The sequence below is a fragment of the Hermetia illucens genome, chromosome 1 (assembly GCF_905115235.1).
Source record: "Hermetia illucens chromosome 1, iHerIll2.2.curated.20191125, whole genome shotgun sequence".
In the NCBI taxonomy this organism is placed as follows: domain Eukaryota; kingdom Metazoa; phylum Arthropoda; class Insecta; order Diptera; family Stratiomyidae; genus Hermetia; species Hermetia illucens.
The window spans coordinates 39,268,322-39,288,833 of NC_051849.1; the positions used below are offsets into that span (position 1 = coordinate 39,268,322).

The 20,512-nt window shown below is 46.2% G+C and overlaps 1 protein-coding gene across 1 annotated transcript in view; it reads right to left on the reverse strand.

Moving 5' to 3' along the window:
• LOC119646929 (23 kDa integral membrane protein) overlaps positions 1-16,317 on the reverse strand; it is a 38,179-nt gene extending 21,862 nt beyond the window's left edge. The window contains exon 1 of the mRNA XM_038047613.1: positions 16,068-16,317. Within this exon, the coding sequence (XP_037903541.1) occupies positions 16,068-16,133 (66 nt within the window). The 5' untranslated portion in view covers positions 16,134-16,317. The remainder of the gene's footprint in view (positions 1-16,067) is intronic.
• Positions 16,318-20,512: the final 4,195 nt, after the last annotated feature.

Here is a 20,512-nt window from a genome sequence, read left to right on the forward strand (position 1 = left end):
GGACACACTATACTTTGGGGACCTCAGGGAGATTTCTAGCTGCAGGGTGGGAGAGCTGCTTTCTTTCGTGAATGCTACGGGCTGTCTCTGAAGATCCGAGCCGGCTGGACTATGCCTCCCTGCTTCCATAACAGAAGTCACGGTCTTAGGAGTTTGTGGCAACAAAACGGCGCACAAAAGCGCTAATGGGCTGCTCCGAGCGGCCACTGATACCTACCTACCTACCCTAAATTATAAAGTGGCGGCGCTGGTGGTGGTAGCCGGTGGTAGGTCAATGGGAGAATCCGTCGAAAACTACCCGCAATATCAAGCACGTATGCAGAATGGAATATTTCTGCATGGTTCTGCAGACTGTGAGAGTCCCAGGAGATCAAGGGAAGCCGTGAGGGATTTAGGTACAATACCTGTAGTTCATAATATTATGGCAACTACAACCACCCGCTCAAGATGCCAAATTTCTTTGATTTTCCGAGCCAGTGGCTCATAGTTTACCTTCTTCCCCGCGCATTTCCGTTCAATGTTGTTATTATGGGGGATAGCAACATCAATAATATACGCGGAGCGACCCATTTTGTCAACTAACAGCACGTCAGGCTTATTGTGCGATATGCGGCGATCAGTTAGAACTTGCCGGTCGCAATACATGTTGTAAACAAAACTATCAAGTACTGCTTGCGGCTCATATCGGTAAACCCAGCCCATACTCGTTCTCCACCCGCTCTGACTTCCTTTTTATTCCGTTTCTTTGGATGATGGCTATTTTAATATTTCTACTTTATATCATTTTCCGCATGATTGTACTTCTCATATTTTCTCACCCTTGAATATAATGAATCAACTCTTTAGTCAATTTGAGTACTCCCTTCTTTTCTCCTCCTCTTTAATCCCGCAAAACTCTAACACGATTGGGAAAGCCTCCAGAATAATGGCCGGAGGGTGTCAAGGAAGCGAGGGAACCATCTGAGGCAGAAGGAACAGGGATCGAGACTGTGATCCGTCGTGAACCTCCCTTCTCGATCGCGGTACTCGGGTCCGGAAATTTACGGCTCCACGCGCGCCGTTGACCGTTGTGTAAAACAAAAGTTTATTAAAACCGATTCACTGTCTGCCTGCCTGTCTGTCTGTTACACACACTTTTCTCCAACAGGGCTAAACCGATCCGAAAGAAATTTGGTGGACATATAGGAACTATCAAATCCCACGCATACAGTAAGTGACATAAATTTGCGTGCAGTTTAAAGGGGGGCTCCCCATACATGTAAAGGGGGATGTAAACATTTTTTTCATCGAATATAGTCATGTGGGGCATATAATGAAAGGTTTCAATTAGTACTTTCCGAAAGTGATATTAGTTTTGACGTGAATTGTAAAGTGCGCGAGTAAGGAGTCAAAATGTATACATAAAGTGAGACAGGACTCATTTTCGGAAACTACCAAACCCAAAAATCCGAAAAAAATCAGGGTGCGCTTGGATGAAATCTAGGCCTCAAAATATGTCCCATTCCGATATCTGCTCAAATAAACTTACTAATAGTATATTACCAACTTTTAGAAATAGACTAAAACAATCCCCTTAAATTCATCCTAGTGCTTCCAAGTTTCGCACCAGCATAGATGATAATATTTCGTATACACTTGCCAAATTTCGTGGAAATCTGGCCATTAACGCTAAAATTATAGCAGTTCAAACTTAGCAATTTCGCGCGAATTACTGCTTGCAAAGCCATGCAAATAAGATGCTGATGTCATAATTAACGAGAATAATTGAATTCGAATGAAAGATTAAAATTTCATTCATGAAGAACCCTATTTCTCTCCGGCCCTGTATCTGTTGTAGATTAAATTCTTCCCATTTGCTAATATTATTAAACTCAGAGTGTGAAGCGTATGAGGTTGACTATTATCAATACAGGGCTTTCCATGAAATGATTTATTTAAATCGCTTTCTAAAAAATAGAGGGCAATGGAGTTTTTAGCTATGTGACATGGAGCTGTCGTGAACCCGTCGCTCCTCACATCTTCTTCTTTTTCTTCAACCTTTGTCCCGTTCACAAGCGGATTTGGTTCACTGTGATCGGTTTCGCCATTTGGCTCTATCAGATGCCTGATTTGGATGTTATCGCGAGGCTTTTAAATTCTCATCCAGCGTATCGACCCACCGTTGTTTTGGCCTGCTTTTCGGTCGCCTACCGTTGACTTGGATGTTCTGACCAATATTGGCAAGTGAATTCTCGTTAGCGCGAATTTCGTGACCATACCATCGGAAACGCCTCACTCGCAGTTTTTCCACGATCGGTTCAGCCCCATATCGATCGCGGATATCCTCATTTCGGATGTAATCAAAACGTGTCACGCTACTAGTCCAAAGCAACATCTTCGTCTCCACTATCGCACCCGTCTTTTATAGTCTCGCCCCCCCCCCCCCCCCCCCCCCTCCCTCCAGATTCCCGCAAGCACGTGTCGACCGAGCGTTCCGATGGAGCTTCAATATTTGCGGGTGGACCTTCACGGTCAATTTCGCCAACTTTTTAGGTTTTTGGATTAGCTCTTCCCTCTACGTCCTCTTCGGCCACTCAGGATGGTTATCTGATCATCCCAACCTCGTTTGTTCATTACAGGCGACTAATACGTTTCTACTCTTACCATTAACCTGGTATTGTAAGATAACTGCAGCTAGGTGCTGAGCATAGAATTGTCTCTGCATGGTTGTATAGTGTTATATGTGATGAAAAACCGCCACTAATTGAAGAATCTGTTGCATCCAGTCAGTGTGGATCTAACCGAGGCTACCGCCTTTTCCCCACTTTTTTCTGAGGGTTTCGCTTCTGTGTGTCTTTTCTCACTGGATATTGCCATGGCTTTTGGTGTAATAACACTCATGTCCTCATATTCATGTTTTGGACACTCTTAGTGTAGCAGTGAATTATTAGAGGCTATTTTTCCACGAGTAGGTTATTTCTTAGGGGAGCTTCCTTTCCCTCTACTTCCGTATTAAATGTACCGTAACATATGCTGTCTGATTGCGAAAATCTGGATATTGGGTAGTCAGGACTTATGGACACGGAATATCCCAGAGTGATTCAGCAAAGAACTGGCTACGGATGTCGTAGACTGGTGAAGTTATAGAAGATTGTGACACTAAAGTTCCCACCGATGGATCCAAAATGGACTGATGAAATGATGGGGGAGTGGTATGATTTATTCGACTCCTTTAATGTCCCTATTCACGGTAGTTTTTTGAGGCAGAGTGGTTATTCTTCTGGGAAGCGTTGTTGAAAAGACTCGTGTGCCCCCATCGAAATACAGCAACTTGTACAGAAAGCACTAGAGCCTACGACTACTACTTTATCGTTTGAACTAGCTTCGCAGTGTCGTACTGAACTGAAAGGTCTTGGCGATTCGCTTAGTGTTTCCACTATTTCCACTGGGCCTCCGGTCATGGGACTGCATCACATCGTGCCGAATCACGATCATATGAACTGGGCGACTATGTAGCTTACCTCATAACACGAACCTCATATTCCCGTCTTGTGCTCTTTATATTCCCCTTTAACTTAATTATTAACAAATCGGAAACCAATCAAAGAACAGACGCGGCAGTATTCAGTAAAAGGACTATTGCAGAACCTTTCCCTAAGCTATTTTAGATATTTCGACGAGAATTTTTACTTGCTCTGGCATAATTTCAAGGCTCCACATAGACTATGGCCTTCTTATGGAAAAATCGGCTCTAGCAAACTATTTCAGTGACATAATTTCGGCAGCATAATGAAGATTTCGGTCTATTTCCAGAAATTAAAATATTCACTTTCACATATCTGGCGCTTGTACAGACGAGACTAATAAAAGGCTAATTCAAAAATATCCTAAACCCAAATAATACATGCATGGACTCACAGCCCAATGAATTACCCCAAATACCTAATGATGGTGGCAGAATAATGTATCCACATATTCAGAAATCGCGAAAGGACGAAATCGGGAATCGCATGAGGTTTGCGCTAAAAATTTATATTCAAGAAATGTACAGAAGAGAAGGCAATTGCATAATTTCAACATATTCAACCACATATCCATCCGTACATATCCGTACATGCATAGATGTACACTTCTATTGTTAACTGGAACATTGAGTAAGCAATCCGACATGTTAGTTCTTTCGCGAAGTCGGTCAGAGTCCTTAAGTTGGTGGTTCTCGAACGAGGAGAAGGACCCATTTCCTAACGAAAGTTTAGGGTGAAGGTAAAGTTTCCACTAGGAAGGATAACAGTTGCGCTGCCATGAAACAAGGTTTTTGTGTTTCTACAGTGTAATAAGGGAGTTTATATGTTTATGGGACGGTTTCCATCTAGCGTAAGTGCCTGATACCAGTTCCGAAGTCTTGTTAATTTTCTGTGGAAGTTTAAGTTACACTTTGGCCTGTCATTTAAATGCTTGAGGGTATCACATTATCCTAAACCCCAAGAGGATTCAATGTGCTATTTATATAACTAACTGTTAATCAATAAATGTCACTTTGAATATGATGGTCAAGAAGGTACCGATTTCAATAATCTTTGATGGGTTAATTTTTGGGGTCAATTAACGTTCCTGGGCAAGGGTAAATTAAGAGACAGAAAGTTAGATTGCCATCAAGTTTAATTCATCAATGATTTAGTTTATGAAGCAGGTCTTGATCCCTCGAGGGCCAACACGATAAAAATGATACTCGTCTATCAGCTAATAGTACTGACCTAAGTTTTCCGTAAATAAGGGTGAGCAGATTCCGATGAAATGACGATGCCGTGCAAATGTGGTTGACTCGCTGCGCCCCATATAATAATAATCGTTGGCACAACAATCCAATTGGATCAGGGCCTTGAAATGTGTTAGAGCAGTTCATTCAAGACCGTAACGGTACACTACAGGATTACAGCACCTTGTAGGAGACAATGTGGTTTACCACCCTGATTTGACTCAGGTACTCATTCACAGCTGAGTCGACTGGTATCCGACGTCAAATCACGATCCAAATTACACTGCCACCAGTGACATTTGAACTGCCACCTTCCGTACGAGAGCCTTGTGCTCTAACCACTTAGCTATCCAGCACCCATATAGGAGATGACAATTATATTTGTATAAAGTGTTTACCCATTCCGCCAAGGTCCATGATCCCAATTTTTCTTCACGTTATGAAGTTCCTTTTTGAGTCAAACCGGAGAATATCTCGTCAGTTAGATGCCTGGAATCACATTGCTCTTTACCTCCAATACTTCTGCCAAACAATTGCATCCCTCAAATCAATTATAGGCGGCCTCACCAGATTCATGTTCTCCCACGGAGAAATCTTTGGAAGGCATGCTGTCCACTACAGTGGAAAGGCTGCATTCAGTGTCCAGGACTCGGTCAGCCGGAAAGGAAAATATAACAACTCCCATGATGAAAGGAACTGGAAACCCGTATGGAAGCCTCCTCTAAGTCTCTGGAATACGGACCTTTTCGACTGGAGGCTGACAATGAACGGCGTCTTGAAGTAAGTAGAGTCTACTCTGAAGGATGAAATTACAATGATTCACACAGCCGAGTGGAGAAATTTAAACTCTTGCCGGCAGGCGAAAATTCTTGTGAAAGAATCTGGGGTCGCCCAGCGGCTTTTTTGTTGTCCGTTAAGAAGTGGGACATGAAAAACCTAGTAGGGCTTTTAACGGGACACTACTCCTTAAACTACCATATGGAAAAGATTGGAGTGGTGGTTTCGGCTATGTGCAGCCAATGTGAGGTGGAGGAGGAGACGGCCCTGCACTTTTTATGCAGCTGCCCGGCCTCCTCAGATCTCAGATGACGAGAAGACACCTTAGTAAGATTTTCTTCAATGAATAACCTGCACACTCTCCGCCTCTGGAGAATGCTCTCAGATTCGCTAAAACTTACGAACGCCGTAGGTAGGAAGCCATTGAATAGGCGATTTACGGGGATAGTACAACGGGCCCAACAATGGCCTGAGTGCTTAGAGCTGCCGTTCCCCCAGTAAACTAAACTAAACTAAAATATTACCTCTGTGGGTGTCCCACAGTGTACTGTGCTGGACTAATTGATGTGGAACACAATATATATATAATGATATGCTTAAAATCCGTGCTGATTACAGAGCATTGTAATTCCGTCCGGATAGCTCAGTGATTAGAGCACTAGGCTGTAGTACGGAAGCTCGCGGTTCAAATCTTACTGGTGGCAGCCTTCAAATCAGGGATTTCACCAACGGGGGGAGAAAAGCGGAAGGGAACTGTTAGTTTATGGAACCCCCTGCTATCCGGCTCCTCCACCGGTCGAGCTCTATCTTCTTTGCAGCTAGAAAGACCCCAAAGTAATAGGCAACACGGCTCCACCTGTCAGCACTCCTCAGCATTTTCTTGACAATGTTGTCTGGAGAGAGAGTCCCTGTATTTAAATAGAGCTGTTGACGAATCCCATCCTACCTTCTACAAAAAAAAAAAGAATGATGGGTGTCGTCCACAATAACGAAGATCGTGCCTTTCCAATTTTGGGCAAGTAAGACTGAAAACCTCCATGCCCACTTAAGAACTGGGTAAGAGAGTGGGTAAGAGAGTTGGCACTCGTCTAGGGTGTGTTGCCGTTCTTCACGAGCAACCACCTCACTTGAATCTTCTCCCTGCGCTTGTATATGGTTTGTCATCACGGCCGATTCAGAAACAGTGCAGTTACGCAGAGGCCAACCGCAAAGCCCCCCGTCTCTGTACTTCCGTGAACTGCTTACGATATACCTTCTTGCCATGAGAGTCAGCCCATACCTCTGCACCGTCGAGGAGGGTAGATTGCGTTGAACTCATCAGGAGACGTCGCCCCCCCCCCCCCCCATCATATTACCCCCGATATTTGCCATTAGCCTACTTAATGCCGAAATTCTAGCTGCAGCCTTGTTCGCTGCTGCTTTGATTTGCTCAGAAAAGCTCAACTTTGAGTCAAAAGTCAGCCTGAGGTACTTTACCGCTGGTTTTGACTCGATTATCGACTCGCCGAACGATATGTCACGCAGAGTCGGAATTCTCTTTAGTCAGGATGACTACTTCAGTTTTTTTCCAGTGCAAGGTTGAAACCATGAGTAGTTATCCATCCCCTTACCCGTCGCATCAATATGTCGAGTCTGCTTTACGTCTGTTCGACAGTGCGTCTAGCAACAAGCGCCGTGACATCATCTGCACAACCGACGAAGTGCGACTCTTCTGGCATGTCGAGTTTAAGAGGACTAACATTGGTAGCGTTCCAGAGGTCCGGCCCTAGGATGGATCCCTGCACTACCCCCGACGTGACCTACATCCTCTTTTGACCCTCTAGCGTTTCATAAAGCAGGGAGCGGTTCCTCAGATAATCCCTCAATATCCGTAACAGATAGTTCGGCACATGGAAAGTATTGTCTAATATGCCTAGAATGTCTTTCCATCTTACGGAATTAAATGCTTTTCTGACATCAAGCATTATGAGGAGCACCACCCGACGAGTTCGGCGGCTATGTGGTCGCTTGTCGAACGGGATCCACGAATTGCGCCAGAACGTTGGGGTGGATCCGGTGTTTAGAACTACCAGTTATCCTCGCCTTCGTCTCGAGAATTCGTTTCTTTCTGGAGTCCGAGGGAGGCGTGCCCATTCAAGTGCTCTGGCATTTAAGTCACCTCCGACCAGAATCCGCACATCCATGCCAAAGATAGCGTCCTCCAAAACATCAACCTGCGTCCAAAGTCTGGCATCGTCTCATTCGGCGAAAGATAGACACTGAAAAACGTTAACCCGAAACACCGAATCCCCTCCGCCTTGAGTAATAATCTTAAGGAGGGTGCCGTCCCGAACCCATATGGCCATGAAACTGGGTCCTTGTTTCGGTGCTGCACTAAATCAGTACTCCGCAGCGAACTGCGATAGCAACTCGTGAGCGGTTGCCCCCCGGTGCATATTGATTTGTAGGATCCGAAGTATGTTGACTACGTCCTAGCTCTTTTCAGTTAAGCTCTGAAGACTGGACACCGCCCCGAGCCCCCAATGTGCGCGCCGTTCTCATCAGACGTGCCACGGTCCCTGTCAGGTCCCCGACATGTTGCAGACGTGTGATCATAATCCAAACATCTGTAACATTTGGTTGGGGCGGCCCGGATTCGTATCCTACACACTACCCAACCAATTCTTATTTTCCCGCTGTTTAGAAGCTTCCTCGCATATTGCTCGGCAACTCCCACTATAGCGAGTTTTTGGCCTCAGGAGTTTGCAGAGGTGATACCAATCAGAACATTGGTTACCTCCGGACATTCACGTTTGATGGCCTCTTCTACCTCGTTCTTTTCTGTGAGGCAGTCAAGGTCTCGGATTCCCAGAGAAGACGTGGGTTCCAGCCTAGAAACCAACGCTTTCTCTCCCAAAAGCCCCTTGACTGCTTTACAGATCGTAAGCTTATTTGTTGTCCTCGGGCCTAGTTCGATTAGGACTCCAACATCCAAATCTAAAACCTTGAAGGCACCAGGTTTGATTTTAAGGAGCATCTGTAACATGCTTGCCCTAAAATATCCAATGCCAATGTGGATCTATCGCAAGCCTATGATTGAAACGCGAAGAAGTCCAAATCGTCGAACAATGGAAACAACAATAAGGATGTTCGGAAAAAACGTGTGGGCGCAGAGAAGACACGGAGGAATTAACATATTATCATGCCCAATTTCTTATGGACATGGATGATACTACAGAACATATATATGTTTCACCGAGCTGTCCCGGTGTGAGAGTATCCTAGGAGAAATTTGTAAATAAACGAAAGGATTTGGAGGAGACATTGGGTAGGACGGTAGGACTAGAAAACCTACTTGGAGATATGCAATTAACCACATGATAGCGCGCACTCAAGGTAGGTTGAGGGAAGCAAAAGAAACGAAGAAGCTGCGTTTGCGAGAGTAATCGGAATGAAAGGAGATGTACCTAGAGGTAAGTTCGCTCCACGGTGTGATACTATCCTGTAATTCCAAGGGAAACTAGCAAGAGTCAGGAGGTTGTTTTATGTTGATAAAAATCCTACGCTGTGCCACTTGTGTCATTCAAAGTTTTAACTTCCCTAAGAAAAGAACGGAGGGACAGACAGGCGTCTGCCTAGACAATAAGCAACTCAAAGCCAAACATTTCTCTGGATGCACGTGGTTAAAAAATTGGTGTTTGATGAGTGGAAATAAGGTTTCAAAAGTATGTGGCGCGGCAGGATTCGCAGCATTTGAAATTTATTTCGAATGTTGCGAGTGCGAGCGAATAGATGGCGCGGATCTATCCACTTTGCGTAGCACGCCACGGGAGTGGAAGATCGGAGTAAAGTGTGCCATGAGTTTGAAAAAACGAACTAAAAAAATATTCCTGATGTCAATTAAAAAATTTTGTGAAGAGAGTTGAAAAATAGAATTAGAAAGTTTTGTTATAAATAAATAAAATGAAAAGTTAAAATGTAATAACCAAAATATAAATGTTGTTGAAACTATAAGTTAAATATACTAATTTTGAACAACTAAAAATAATAAAACTAATCAAGTTTTGTCAACTTAATTGGTGACCCCGATATGTAAAAAAACGACAAATTATCCGCCATCGCCGCCATTAGTGAAGTTCTATTGACGACAAAATTCGTCCGAGCAACACGGCAGTAATAGAACTTCCAAACACCGAGAAGTCTATCAAGAACATCAGTAGACCGTACGGCAAGTGATTTTCACGCGTTCGCATCTACAGTTGAGTGTGGAGTGCCGTTGTAAACATCACGAAAACGTGTCGCATCTCCACATCCCGAGTCGGAGCAGAGGCAAGAAAAAACGCGAGAAAACCTTCTCTACACAGTGTACTGTGCGACACACGTCGGACCCTCTCCAGAAGTAGATTTTCACGCGACTTCCCGTACGCACGCCCTCCTGCACAACACCTTTCACGCACCGGACTAGTCATCATTGTCACAACGATCAACAACAGCAGCAAACGGCTGTCCCCGTCGCCGCCACCGCTGCCGTCCACAGTCGCCGCAACCAGCATCACCGCTATCAGGCAGACACCGAAGACCCCGCCACCGTCGCTGCAGCAGAAGCCGCCACCACCGCCGCCGCCTTCACATCAACGCCGTCTTCAACAAACGAACGGCCCCGGCACCGCCAACGCCGCAGCTATAGCCGACAAACTCGACCAGCACCGCCGTCGAGGAAGTGAAATTATTATTCATTTATATATAATATTTATTTATTTATTCAGTTAAAAAAAAAATAGTAATAAAAAAAAAAAAAAATTGAAATCGCTGCAAGAGACGGCGTGCAGGTGTTTACCATCGCGAGTCCTCCATTCTCATTGGTGGTGTTTTTGGTCTGCGCTGGATAGCGTCCGCTTCGTTTTTTCTCGTTTCGTGCGTGCATTTGTGGGTGCGGCCTGCTGTGTCGGTGTAAAGTTCACCGCGTTTCAGTATAAACTCACCGCGTTTGCATCTCAATCTCGTACTTTTCGTGAAACAAGATGTCTTTTGACAATAAAGACACGGCAGGCCCATCGGACCCGCAAGTGACCGCCCTCGCCGTACGCGTTCCTCCGTTTTGGCGGCGGAACCCCGAACTGTGGTTCGTGCATTTGGAAGCACAGTTCCAAATGTCCGGCATCACATCGGACGCTACTCGTTTCAACTACGCGGTGGTCGGCCTGGACGAAGAGTCCATACTTCTGGTGTCCGACGTGGTGAAGTCGACATCGTATGTGCAGCTCAAGAGCGAGTTGATCAGGCGCCTGTCGGCAAGCGAGTCGGCAAAATTAGACCACTTGCTGGCAGGTTTAACCTTAGGTGATCGAACTCCCAGCCAATTGCTTCGTGAAATGAGGTGGGAGTAAGATCGGCGAAGACCTGATCAAGTCGCTCTGGCTGCGTCGGCTCCCGGAGGGCACCCAGGCGGTCCTCGCTTGCGTCTCCGGTTCCTTGGAGGAACTGGCAGCGACGGCCGACCAGGTTCAGGAGGTGTACGTACGCTCAACCTTGGCGGCCGTTCAACCACCGTCGGATGAGGTGGGTGAATTGAGGCGCGAGATTGCTGCATTAACAGCCAGTATGGCCGAGATGCGGGCGACGTTGGACGCTCAGCGTTCGGGCGCCAGATCGCGAGCACGCTCGCGGTCTGCCATCCGAAAAGGGCGATCAGGTAGCAGGTCGTCAAGACAGTCCACGGACCCAGGGATTTGCTGGTACCACCGCAGATTCGGGGATAAAGCGACAAGATGTACGCTACCGTGTAGATTCTCTCCTACCGCAAAAAACTAGGTCCGCGGGGGGTCTTGGCGGCGGCCACCCAGAACGCAGCACCACGTCGCCTAACTATTTTCGACCCCCTCAGCAGGCGCAACTACCTCGTCGACACGGGTGCGGAGGTTTCGGTTCTTCCCGTACCCCAGCATCATCAACTTTTCCCTCAACCGCTCAAACTTGCGGCAGCAAATTCCTCCCGCATCAATACTTACGGATATAGGCAAGTGGACGTGAGTCTTGGCTTGCGTAGGACGTTTTCGTGGCGTTTCATCCTGGCGGATGTCAGCTTCCCCATACTAGGCGCAGACTTCCTGTGTCACTATGGATTGCTGGTGGACTTGCAAAACAAGTCTCTTATAGATTCCACGACCAACCTTAATTCGTCGGGACATATGGTATCTCACCCAGGCAATAATCTTTCCGTTCTTTTAGAAGACATTACCGACTCTCGTGTTCGGGCACTTCTCCAAAAGTTCAGCCAGATTACTACCAACTGTAGTCTCTCCAAACCAGTGAAGCACAATGTGCAGCACCACATTATCACTACTGGTTCCCCGATCTTCTCGAAGGTGCGTCCTCTTCCTTCTCAGAAACTGGCAATTGCACGGAAAGAGTTTGAACAACTCGTTCAACAGGGTATCTGCAGGCCCTCAAACAGCTGTTGGTCTTCCCCACTGCATATGGTCCCTAAGCCAAACGGCGAATGGCGCCCATGTGGGGATTACAGAAGGCTAAATGCACAGACTGTTCCTGACCGATATCCAATTCCACTCATCCACGACTTTGCGCATCACCTCGCAAATTGCCGCATCTTTTCGACCTTGGACTTAACCAAGGCTTATCACCAAATTCCAGTAGCTCCTGAAGACATTCCAAAGACGGCAATATGCACACCCTTTGGACTCTTCGAGTTCACCCGAATGACTTTCGGATTGTGCAATGCGGCGCAAACCTTTCAAAGGTTCATTCACTCAGTCCTGCGAAACCTCGAATTCTGTTTCGTATATTTGGATGATGTTTTGGTCGCTTCTTCCACTGAGTCTGAGCACTTAGCCCATCTCGAGTGCATTTTTCAACGTCTCCTTGAGGCCGGTTTAGTCCTAAACGTTGAGAAATGCAAATTCCTTCAACAACAGGTGAGATTCCTCGGCCATTTTATTTCCCCTGAAGGAATACAGCCCGACCCAGACAAGGTGCAAGCGATAACTAGCTTCCCGCGTCCAAAGACAGTGAGGGAGTTGAGGAGGTTCTTGGGCATGCTAAACTTCTACCGTCGTTTCCTGCCCAAGGCCGCCCATTTCCAGTCCATTTTGAACGCGTACTTGTCTGGCCCCAAAACTAAGGACACACGAGAGATCGTGTGGTCTGAAGAGGCTATCTGCGCGTTTGACAAATCTCGTCAACAACTGGCTGACGCTACACTCTTGGCATTCCCTCTGCAAGATGCACCCCTAGCCGTTTTTGTTGATGCCTCTGACATCGCAGTAGGTGCTGCCCTTCACCAAAAGGTGGACCAAGTTTGGCAGCCGTTGAGCTTCTTCTCGAAGCAGTTGAATCCCGCTCAACGGAACTACAGCACCTACGATCGCGAACTGCTCGCCGCATACCTGTCCATCAAATACTTCCGTTTCTCCCTAGAAGGCAGGCCGTTCACAGTGTTCACGGACCATAAGCCTCTCACGTTCGCTTTGAAACAGAAGCCCGACAAAGCGTCCCCTCGTCAGCTTCGACACCTGAGCTTCATAAGCCAGTTTACGTCGGACATCCAGCACGTGTCCGGGAAGGACAACATTGTTGCTGACGCTTTGTCTCGTGTCTCCGAAGTTAACATCCCCGCCTCACTCGATTTCTCGGCTATTGCCAAGGCGCAAGTGGATGACGCAGCACTTCAGAGCCTCATGTCCAACCCCAAATACAAATTTCGGGAGTTGCCCATCTTCGGCTCAAACCTCTCGCTCTGCTGCGAAGACTCGGAAAAGGGACCTCGGCCATACATTCCGGCCACATTTCGCAAGGAAGTGTTCCACGCAGTTCACGACTTGGCGCACCCCGGCATCAGGACAACAAACCGGTTAGTCACCGGAAAATACTTCTGGCCCTCCATGAACAAGGATATTAATTCCTGGGCCAGAGAGTGCATCGCATGCCAAAAGTGTAAAGTCTCCAGGCATGTTAGGAAAGAAGTGGGCTCATTCCCCCGCACTACCAAGCGTTTCCACACCATACACCTCGACATAATAGGGCCTTTGCGAGACTCGCACAATTATAAGTATTGCCTCACAATCATCGACAGGTTCACGCGGTGGCCTGAGGCAATACCTCTGAAAGACATTACGGCGCAATCATGTGCTGAAGCCCTCTGTCGAGAGTGGATACCTCGCTTTGGAGTCCCTGCAGTGGTCATCACTGACCAGGGAATGCAATTTGAGTCCACTCTTTTCTCCGAGTTAGGCAAACTCCTTGGTTTTAAACGCCAGCGGACTACGGCATACCACCCACAATCCAATGGGATGTTGGAACGTTGGCACCGGACGCTGAAAGCCGCCATTATGGCACGCGACGACCCGTCCTGGACGCAAGTCTTGCCTCTCGTCCTACTCGGCCTTCGTACAACCCGCCGAGAGGAATTTGCTGCCAGCCCCGCGGAGCTGGTTTACGGGGAGAACCCAAGACTCCCAAGCGATCCGGTCTTCGACAAGAGATCGGGTCTCACGGAGTCGGGGTTGGTGCGTCTGCTGAGGGACAATCTCCGGCGCATCAAGGCGCCACCACCCACTCGACACTCGTCTATACCTGCTTGTTCGCCCAAGGAACTGGACACATGCACGCATGTGCTGATCAGAACGGATGCCGTCCGGAAGCCGCTGCAGCCTCCATATGAGGGCCCGTACCGCGTTCTCGAGCGGGGAGAACATTTCTTCCAGCTCGAGATCGGTGGTCACAAAAAGGCGGTCTCTTTGTCCAGGCTGAAACCCGCGTGCGCCCCGAAGCAACGTCGTGTCCGCTTTGCAGATTAACGGCGAACGAAGTTCGGGGATCAGTCGCTGAAACCCCTAGGTTTCATTTGGGGGCGGAGTGATGTGGCGCGGCAGGATTCGCAGCATTTGAAATTTATTTCGAATGTTGCGAGTGCGAGCGAATAGATGGCGCGGATCTATCCACTTTGCGTAGCACGCCACGGGAGTGGAAGATCGGAGTAAAGTGTGCCATGAGTTTGAAAAAACGAACTAAAAAAATATTCCTGATGTCAATTAAAAAATTTTGTGAAGAGAGTTGAAAAATAGAATTAGAAAGTTTTGTTATAAATAAATAAAATGAAAAGTTAAAATGTAATAACCAAAATATAAATGTTGTTGAAACTATAAGTTAAATATACTAATTTTGAACAACTAAAAATAATAAAACTAATCAAGTTTTGTCAACTTAAAGTAAAACACTGAAAATCCCTCTCTTTTTTACAATACTATTTCGAAGTGTTGCTATCTAATCTAGCCAGGTACAGGAAGTCGAGTGTAATGTGAATCAATTATGAATTTAGGGTCAGATGTTGGTATTTACTGAATGAAACCCTCGCGCCTTTAATTGCTGCAGATTCACTGCAGTGTCAAATGGCACAATTCATCATGCATTTGACAAAATCAAGTTTCCAGGGAACACGAACTAATTTGGCGCATCCAAAATCAACTGAAGGTACTCAAATCCATTCAGGTGCAATGCAAAGCGTAATGACTTCCAGTGGGAATACCTAACAATGCATTTAGCTGCAGTTGGTTTAGGTGGTTTATAAAAGTTCGCGGTCAAGTTCCATTGAACATGTTTGCACACACGTACCCCATCAGGATGCTGCTCCGAATTTGGAATGAATACCTTCTGATGAGTATTATCTATTCAAAGGTAGGAGATCTGATGCATTCGCTTTTTGCTCATGGGTCTTTACTCCCCAACTGAGTGCAATTCGCTAATATGTTTATTGAATCCGGACGTTAAAGGACTCTATAAGTCATAAGTCGCTTATCATCAAAGATACTTCGCGGAACCTGTTCTCTATTATTGATAAGCAGCCCCCGACTAGGGTTCAAAAACTGGGTGATGAAAACAAACAAACTGACCTAGAAAAGGGTATCCTAGGGAAGGACATTAAAACGTTCAAAATAATGTAAATATTTTCGACGAGGATGCGAATACATTTCTATTAATAGCTCCAGGTCTCTTACTCTTTAACCTTGGGAATGTTGCTATAAATCAGTTCAAGGATCAGGCGATTTCCCAACTCCAATTACATTACATGCGTAAAGCAGTTGTAAATATTTATTGATATTCCTAAAGCTTCATCAAAGTTTCATTTAATCCTTTCAGCGATTCATGGAGTGTAAATGTTCATGTGTTCTCGACGATAACACGCTCCTCGTACCCTAAGCGTCGTCTTCCGTATTTCCTGACTTGTCTTCAGCAAAACACCACCAATGACATAACGGAAGAGTGCAATGGGATACAAACACCAATCCAGCGTGCTTGAAAGTTCTCCAGTTGGGCTTTTTGCTCCCGGCACTCTCTCACTCGTGATGCTACTTAGCGCCGGCCTCGAAAATTGCACATAATTTGGCAGCACAGCAAAAGGACTCCACTTCACGGAAAAAAAGGACAAGTTACTGAAAAAGTGCATTCAGGTCACTACTGACGTTCTAAGAGGTTCCCGTGGTGGTCAGTGGATAGAATCGTCCGTGCAGGGACTAGGGCCACACTCACGCATCTCCAAAACACAAAACGTTCAGCCACTCACCGTTAGCAGGACTACATAGCTGTAGACGAGATGCTTGAAGCACTTCACGCGCTTGGTTGTTGTCATATCACCACACTCTTCCACTAAGCAAGCTAAAACGCTCCTATCTACTGGCTCGCGACGGAACTACTACCCTGCTATAATCCTTCGGCAGCAAACGCGGATGCACACTGCAGAGCGAGCCCGGTTCAGTTCTACGCCAGAGCTCCTGCAGGACTTCCTCGCGCTGAACCTGCAACTTTTGCAACACGAAACATCCTATCGGCCTTTCGCCCTGCGAGCTTAAGGACATGGTGATGGTGTGTTTGGGGAGCTTTTGCATTCGCGCGAGACTATCGGAATAAGAAACGAGGAAGGAACGAATAATAAGAGAATTCATTGGGAAGGAATGCTGCATAATGGGGAGAGCAGGACGAGGGCAACCACAGAATGGAGCGGGGTTACCTTTCGTAGATAGTTTTTTGCGTAGGGTGTAAAGTGCATCTCTTCACAAAAAAAATGAAACAAATTACAATTTTCCTGACCTAGAACTCTCAACAAATTTGATCTCCGCATTTTTTGAAACGTTATTATTAAGTCCATTGTTCACTCCATTGTGGAGTACTCGTATAAGACTTCCACACAGTCTCTTTCGCATCCTAGAGCCGACTGCGCGTCAGTTTCATTACATTCAAAGAAGTACAAACGATGAGTCTACACTAGCAGGATGAGACAATGAAGGTTCCACTGAAACGTGCTTTACACAAAAATAATTATGAGCACAGCATATAAGTATGTTACTTCACTCTCATTTCGTCACCAAATTTCTTTAAATGCTGAATTGAATTTAAGTGAGCTACTGTAAGCACTACCATAACCCCACCAATACTGGGAATTTGAGGAAAAGGAGCTTAATTCTTGGTAAACAGTATACAGCGAGAGGAGGGCTTCTAGGTGCTATATAGGTTGAGCGTTGACGATTAGCTCAACAGCAGAGGTGACACCTAAAGCGGAGCGGTACTCAAAATCCCAAGCCAAGGTCCGTGTCGAGAGCTGAATGATCACAGGAGTTAAGATGTGGTCATGAACCATGAACTAGGATAAAATTTTCCCCACGGGTAAGCATCTATCTTCAGGCAGAAAACAACCGCCTTACAAACTGCAATCTGTAGAAAAAATCTCTGGGCAAACCGCCGGTTATGCCCAGCAACCTCCCGGTTATGCCCAAGTTGAGGGGAAAAAGACGTTCGGGGCTCCTGTGTCAAAGGGCAAATCGAAGCGTCTTTTGAAGATCCCAACACTTCCGGCCAAACAGTGGCAAAAATGGCTTGATTAGCAATGGCTAAATCTTCATTTGCAGCCAAGCATATCGAAATCGATGGGTGGGTCTTGTATACCGGCACCAATCTATGTGGTTACGATACCGAACAGTGCGGCGTAGAGTTTAGTAGGAAACTTCTCCTAGCTAAAAGAACTGTATCCTCTCAAGGCATGATAGCATAGCCAAGGTAAAATTGTACATGGCCATGGGAGAATTCGGTATCCCGACCAATGTGCGAGGCCAGATAAAAGCAGCAGAACCACTCTGGAGACCAATAGACATCAACAGGGGTCTAAGACAGGGGATTGCCCTATCATGCGTCCTCTTTAACCTGGCCCTTGAGAAAGTGATCCGTGATGCTGAGGTAAGTGCAAGAGGTACGATCCTCTTTAAGTCCACCCAACTGCTGGTCTATGCTGACGATATCGACATCACGGGAAGGACGACCCGAGACGTGCAAACTTCATCCAGATCGTCCGTTATCATTGGTATCCCTATGTCAGCTATGGAAGCCGATGTATCGCCTAAATACGGGCTCCGCCCCTACTTGACTGTTGAAACCTCCACGTATGTTTTTGATATCATACTTGGGACAGGTTTCAAGGGTTCGCTCAACTGCCTCGTAGAAGGTATCTTTTTCCGACTCTAAAGTCTCCTCTGTAGGGGCGTGAACGTTAATGAGGCTTATTTTTCTAAACTTGCCTCGCAAGCGCAGAGTGCATAGCCGTCCGCTTATGTTTCCAAAGCCGATAACAGGAGGTTTCAATATTTGGCTGACTAAGAAAGCTACTCCGAGCACATGGTTTACTGGATGGCCACTATAATATATGGTGTAGCGATTCTTCTTCAGGAAACCCGTCCTTGTCCAAGGCATCTCCTGTAACGCTGGTACATTAGCCCTATATTGGGACAGGGTATCGGCTAGCTACTCAGCAGCTTCATCTCTGTACAAGGAGCGCACGTTCCATGAGAAAATGCGCAAATCGTTATTCGTTTGTCGTTGCCGGATTCGTCGTTGTGTAATCCGTCCAGTCCGAGGCTCCTGTTGTGGGTTCGTAACAAGTTGTTTTCCGTGTAGGGTTGTCAGCCTCGCCTTCATCCTTCTCCGTCTGCAGCTTTTCGTTAAGAAAGAGCTCCCAGCAGTCATCACGCGGAGGTGGAGATAGGGTTTGGAAGAAGAGCTGTTGGTGTTGGTTCAGCAAGCATTTCCCAGGTTTTATGCTCCATCGTAGGTACCAATCCACGTTTCGCCTTGGGATCTATACTACCCTTTGACCACCAAGACAAAATAAATGGTGGTAAAGTGAGTAGTGAGTAGAGTAAAACCAAGCAGCCAACAACATCAAATGGCACTAATTAAACGAGAACAACAACTTTGTGACCGTTCACAACTGTTTCGCTCGAAACGTCTCACCATAGGGTCAAAATTTCCCTAAAGCCATTGAAAGGGACGTGCAGCCCGGAACATCTTCATCTGAAGCGTAGACGAAGTGCCTTAGTTCTCAAACAAATTTGCATCAGTGGTCGGATCAGTAGCTGTAAAATATTTATATACCTCATACAAGAATCAATGGAAGTGATAGACTCCGCTCCGGTATGGTGGTTTCTAAAAATCTCCGAGCTATCTTGGTTAACGTGACACCACAACGATTATCATCATCATCAACGGCGCAACAACCGGGATCCGGTCTAGGCCTGCCTTAATAAGTAACTCCAGACATCCCGGTTTTGCGCCGAGGTCCACCAATTCGATATCCCCAAAAGCTGTCTGGCGTCCTGACCTACGCCATCGCTCCATCTCAGGCAGGGTCTGCCTCGTCTTCTTTTTCTACCATAGATATTGCCCTTATAAACTTTCCGGGTGGGATCATCCTCATCCATACGGATTAAATGACCCGCCCACCGTAACCTATTTAGCCGGATTTTATCCACAACCTGACGGTCATGGTATTGCTTATAGATTTCGTCGTTATGTAGGCTACGCAATCGTCCATCCTCATGTAGGGGGCCAAAAATTCTTTGGAGAATTCTTCTCACGAACGCGTCCAAGAGTTCGTAATTTTTCGTGCTAAGAACCCAAGTTTCCGAGGAATACATGAGGACTGGCAAGATCATAGTCTTGTACAGTAAGAGCTTTGATCCTATGGTGATACGTTTCGAACGGAACAGTCTTTGTAAGCTGAAATAAGCTCTGTTGGCTGACAACAACCGTGTGCGGATTTCATCATCGTAGTTGTTATCGGTTGTGATTTTCGACCCTAGATAGGAGAAATTATCAACGGTCTCAAAGTTGTATTCTCCTATCCTTATTGTTCCTGTTTGACCAGTGCGGTTTGATGTTGTTGGTTGGTTGGTTTTCGGTGCTGACGTTGCCACCATATATTTTGTCTTGCCTTCATTGATGTGCAGCCCAAGATCTCGCGCCGCCTGCTCGATCTGGATGAAGGCAACGATTATACTGGCCATAAACAGCCATAAGATAAGGAGATTCTATGGTGATTCTATTCTGCTAAGCCCTATGATGTAGACGAAGTTTCCAGTGGAACATATGCCAAAAGTAAAGGGATGGGGATAATAGGGTCCACCATGGGGAAGTTCCGACATCAACGCGAGTGGATCGACACTATTAGAGTATCTAATAGGAACTGACCTGCAGATTCTCAATTTGGGTACTGATCTCAGTTTCCTTAATGTGATCAGGCAAGAGGTCATCGACATCACGGTGCATTCCCTGACAAACGATATCGCGCTCTTGGATCACATGCGTAATGGGCATGGATCCACCTCCAACCACTTCATTTTGGAATCTGCGGAAGACAGATTGGGCAACGTACAAAACAGAACCGAGTGCCGATTTACAAACTTTGCAAAGCGCATCAAATCTGCCGCTGAAATTGAGAGAATAACCAAAATGATCACAACTAGCAGGATAGAAGCTTTCGAAGAGAGATATTCACCCCAAACGCCATGGTGGGCCTCAGATTTGGCAAAACAAAGGAGAATGAAAACGATCATCATGGAGACGCGCTTACGAAAAGACTAACTCTATTAAGCGAACATCAAAGCTGAAGCGAATCCTCTTTTACAGAGCGGGAGATGCACAGAAAGCGATGAATACTTGAAGTGTAATTCGCGGAAAACATCC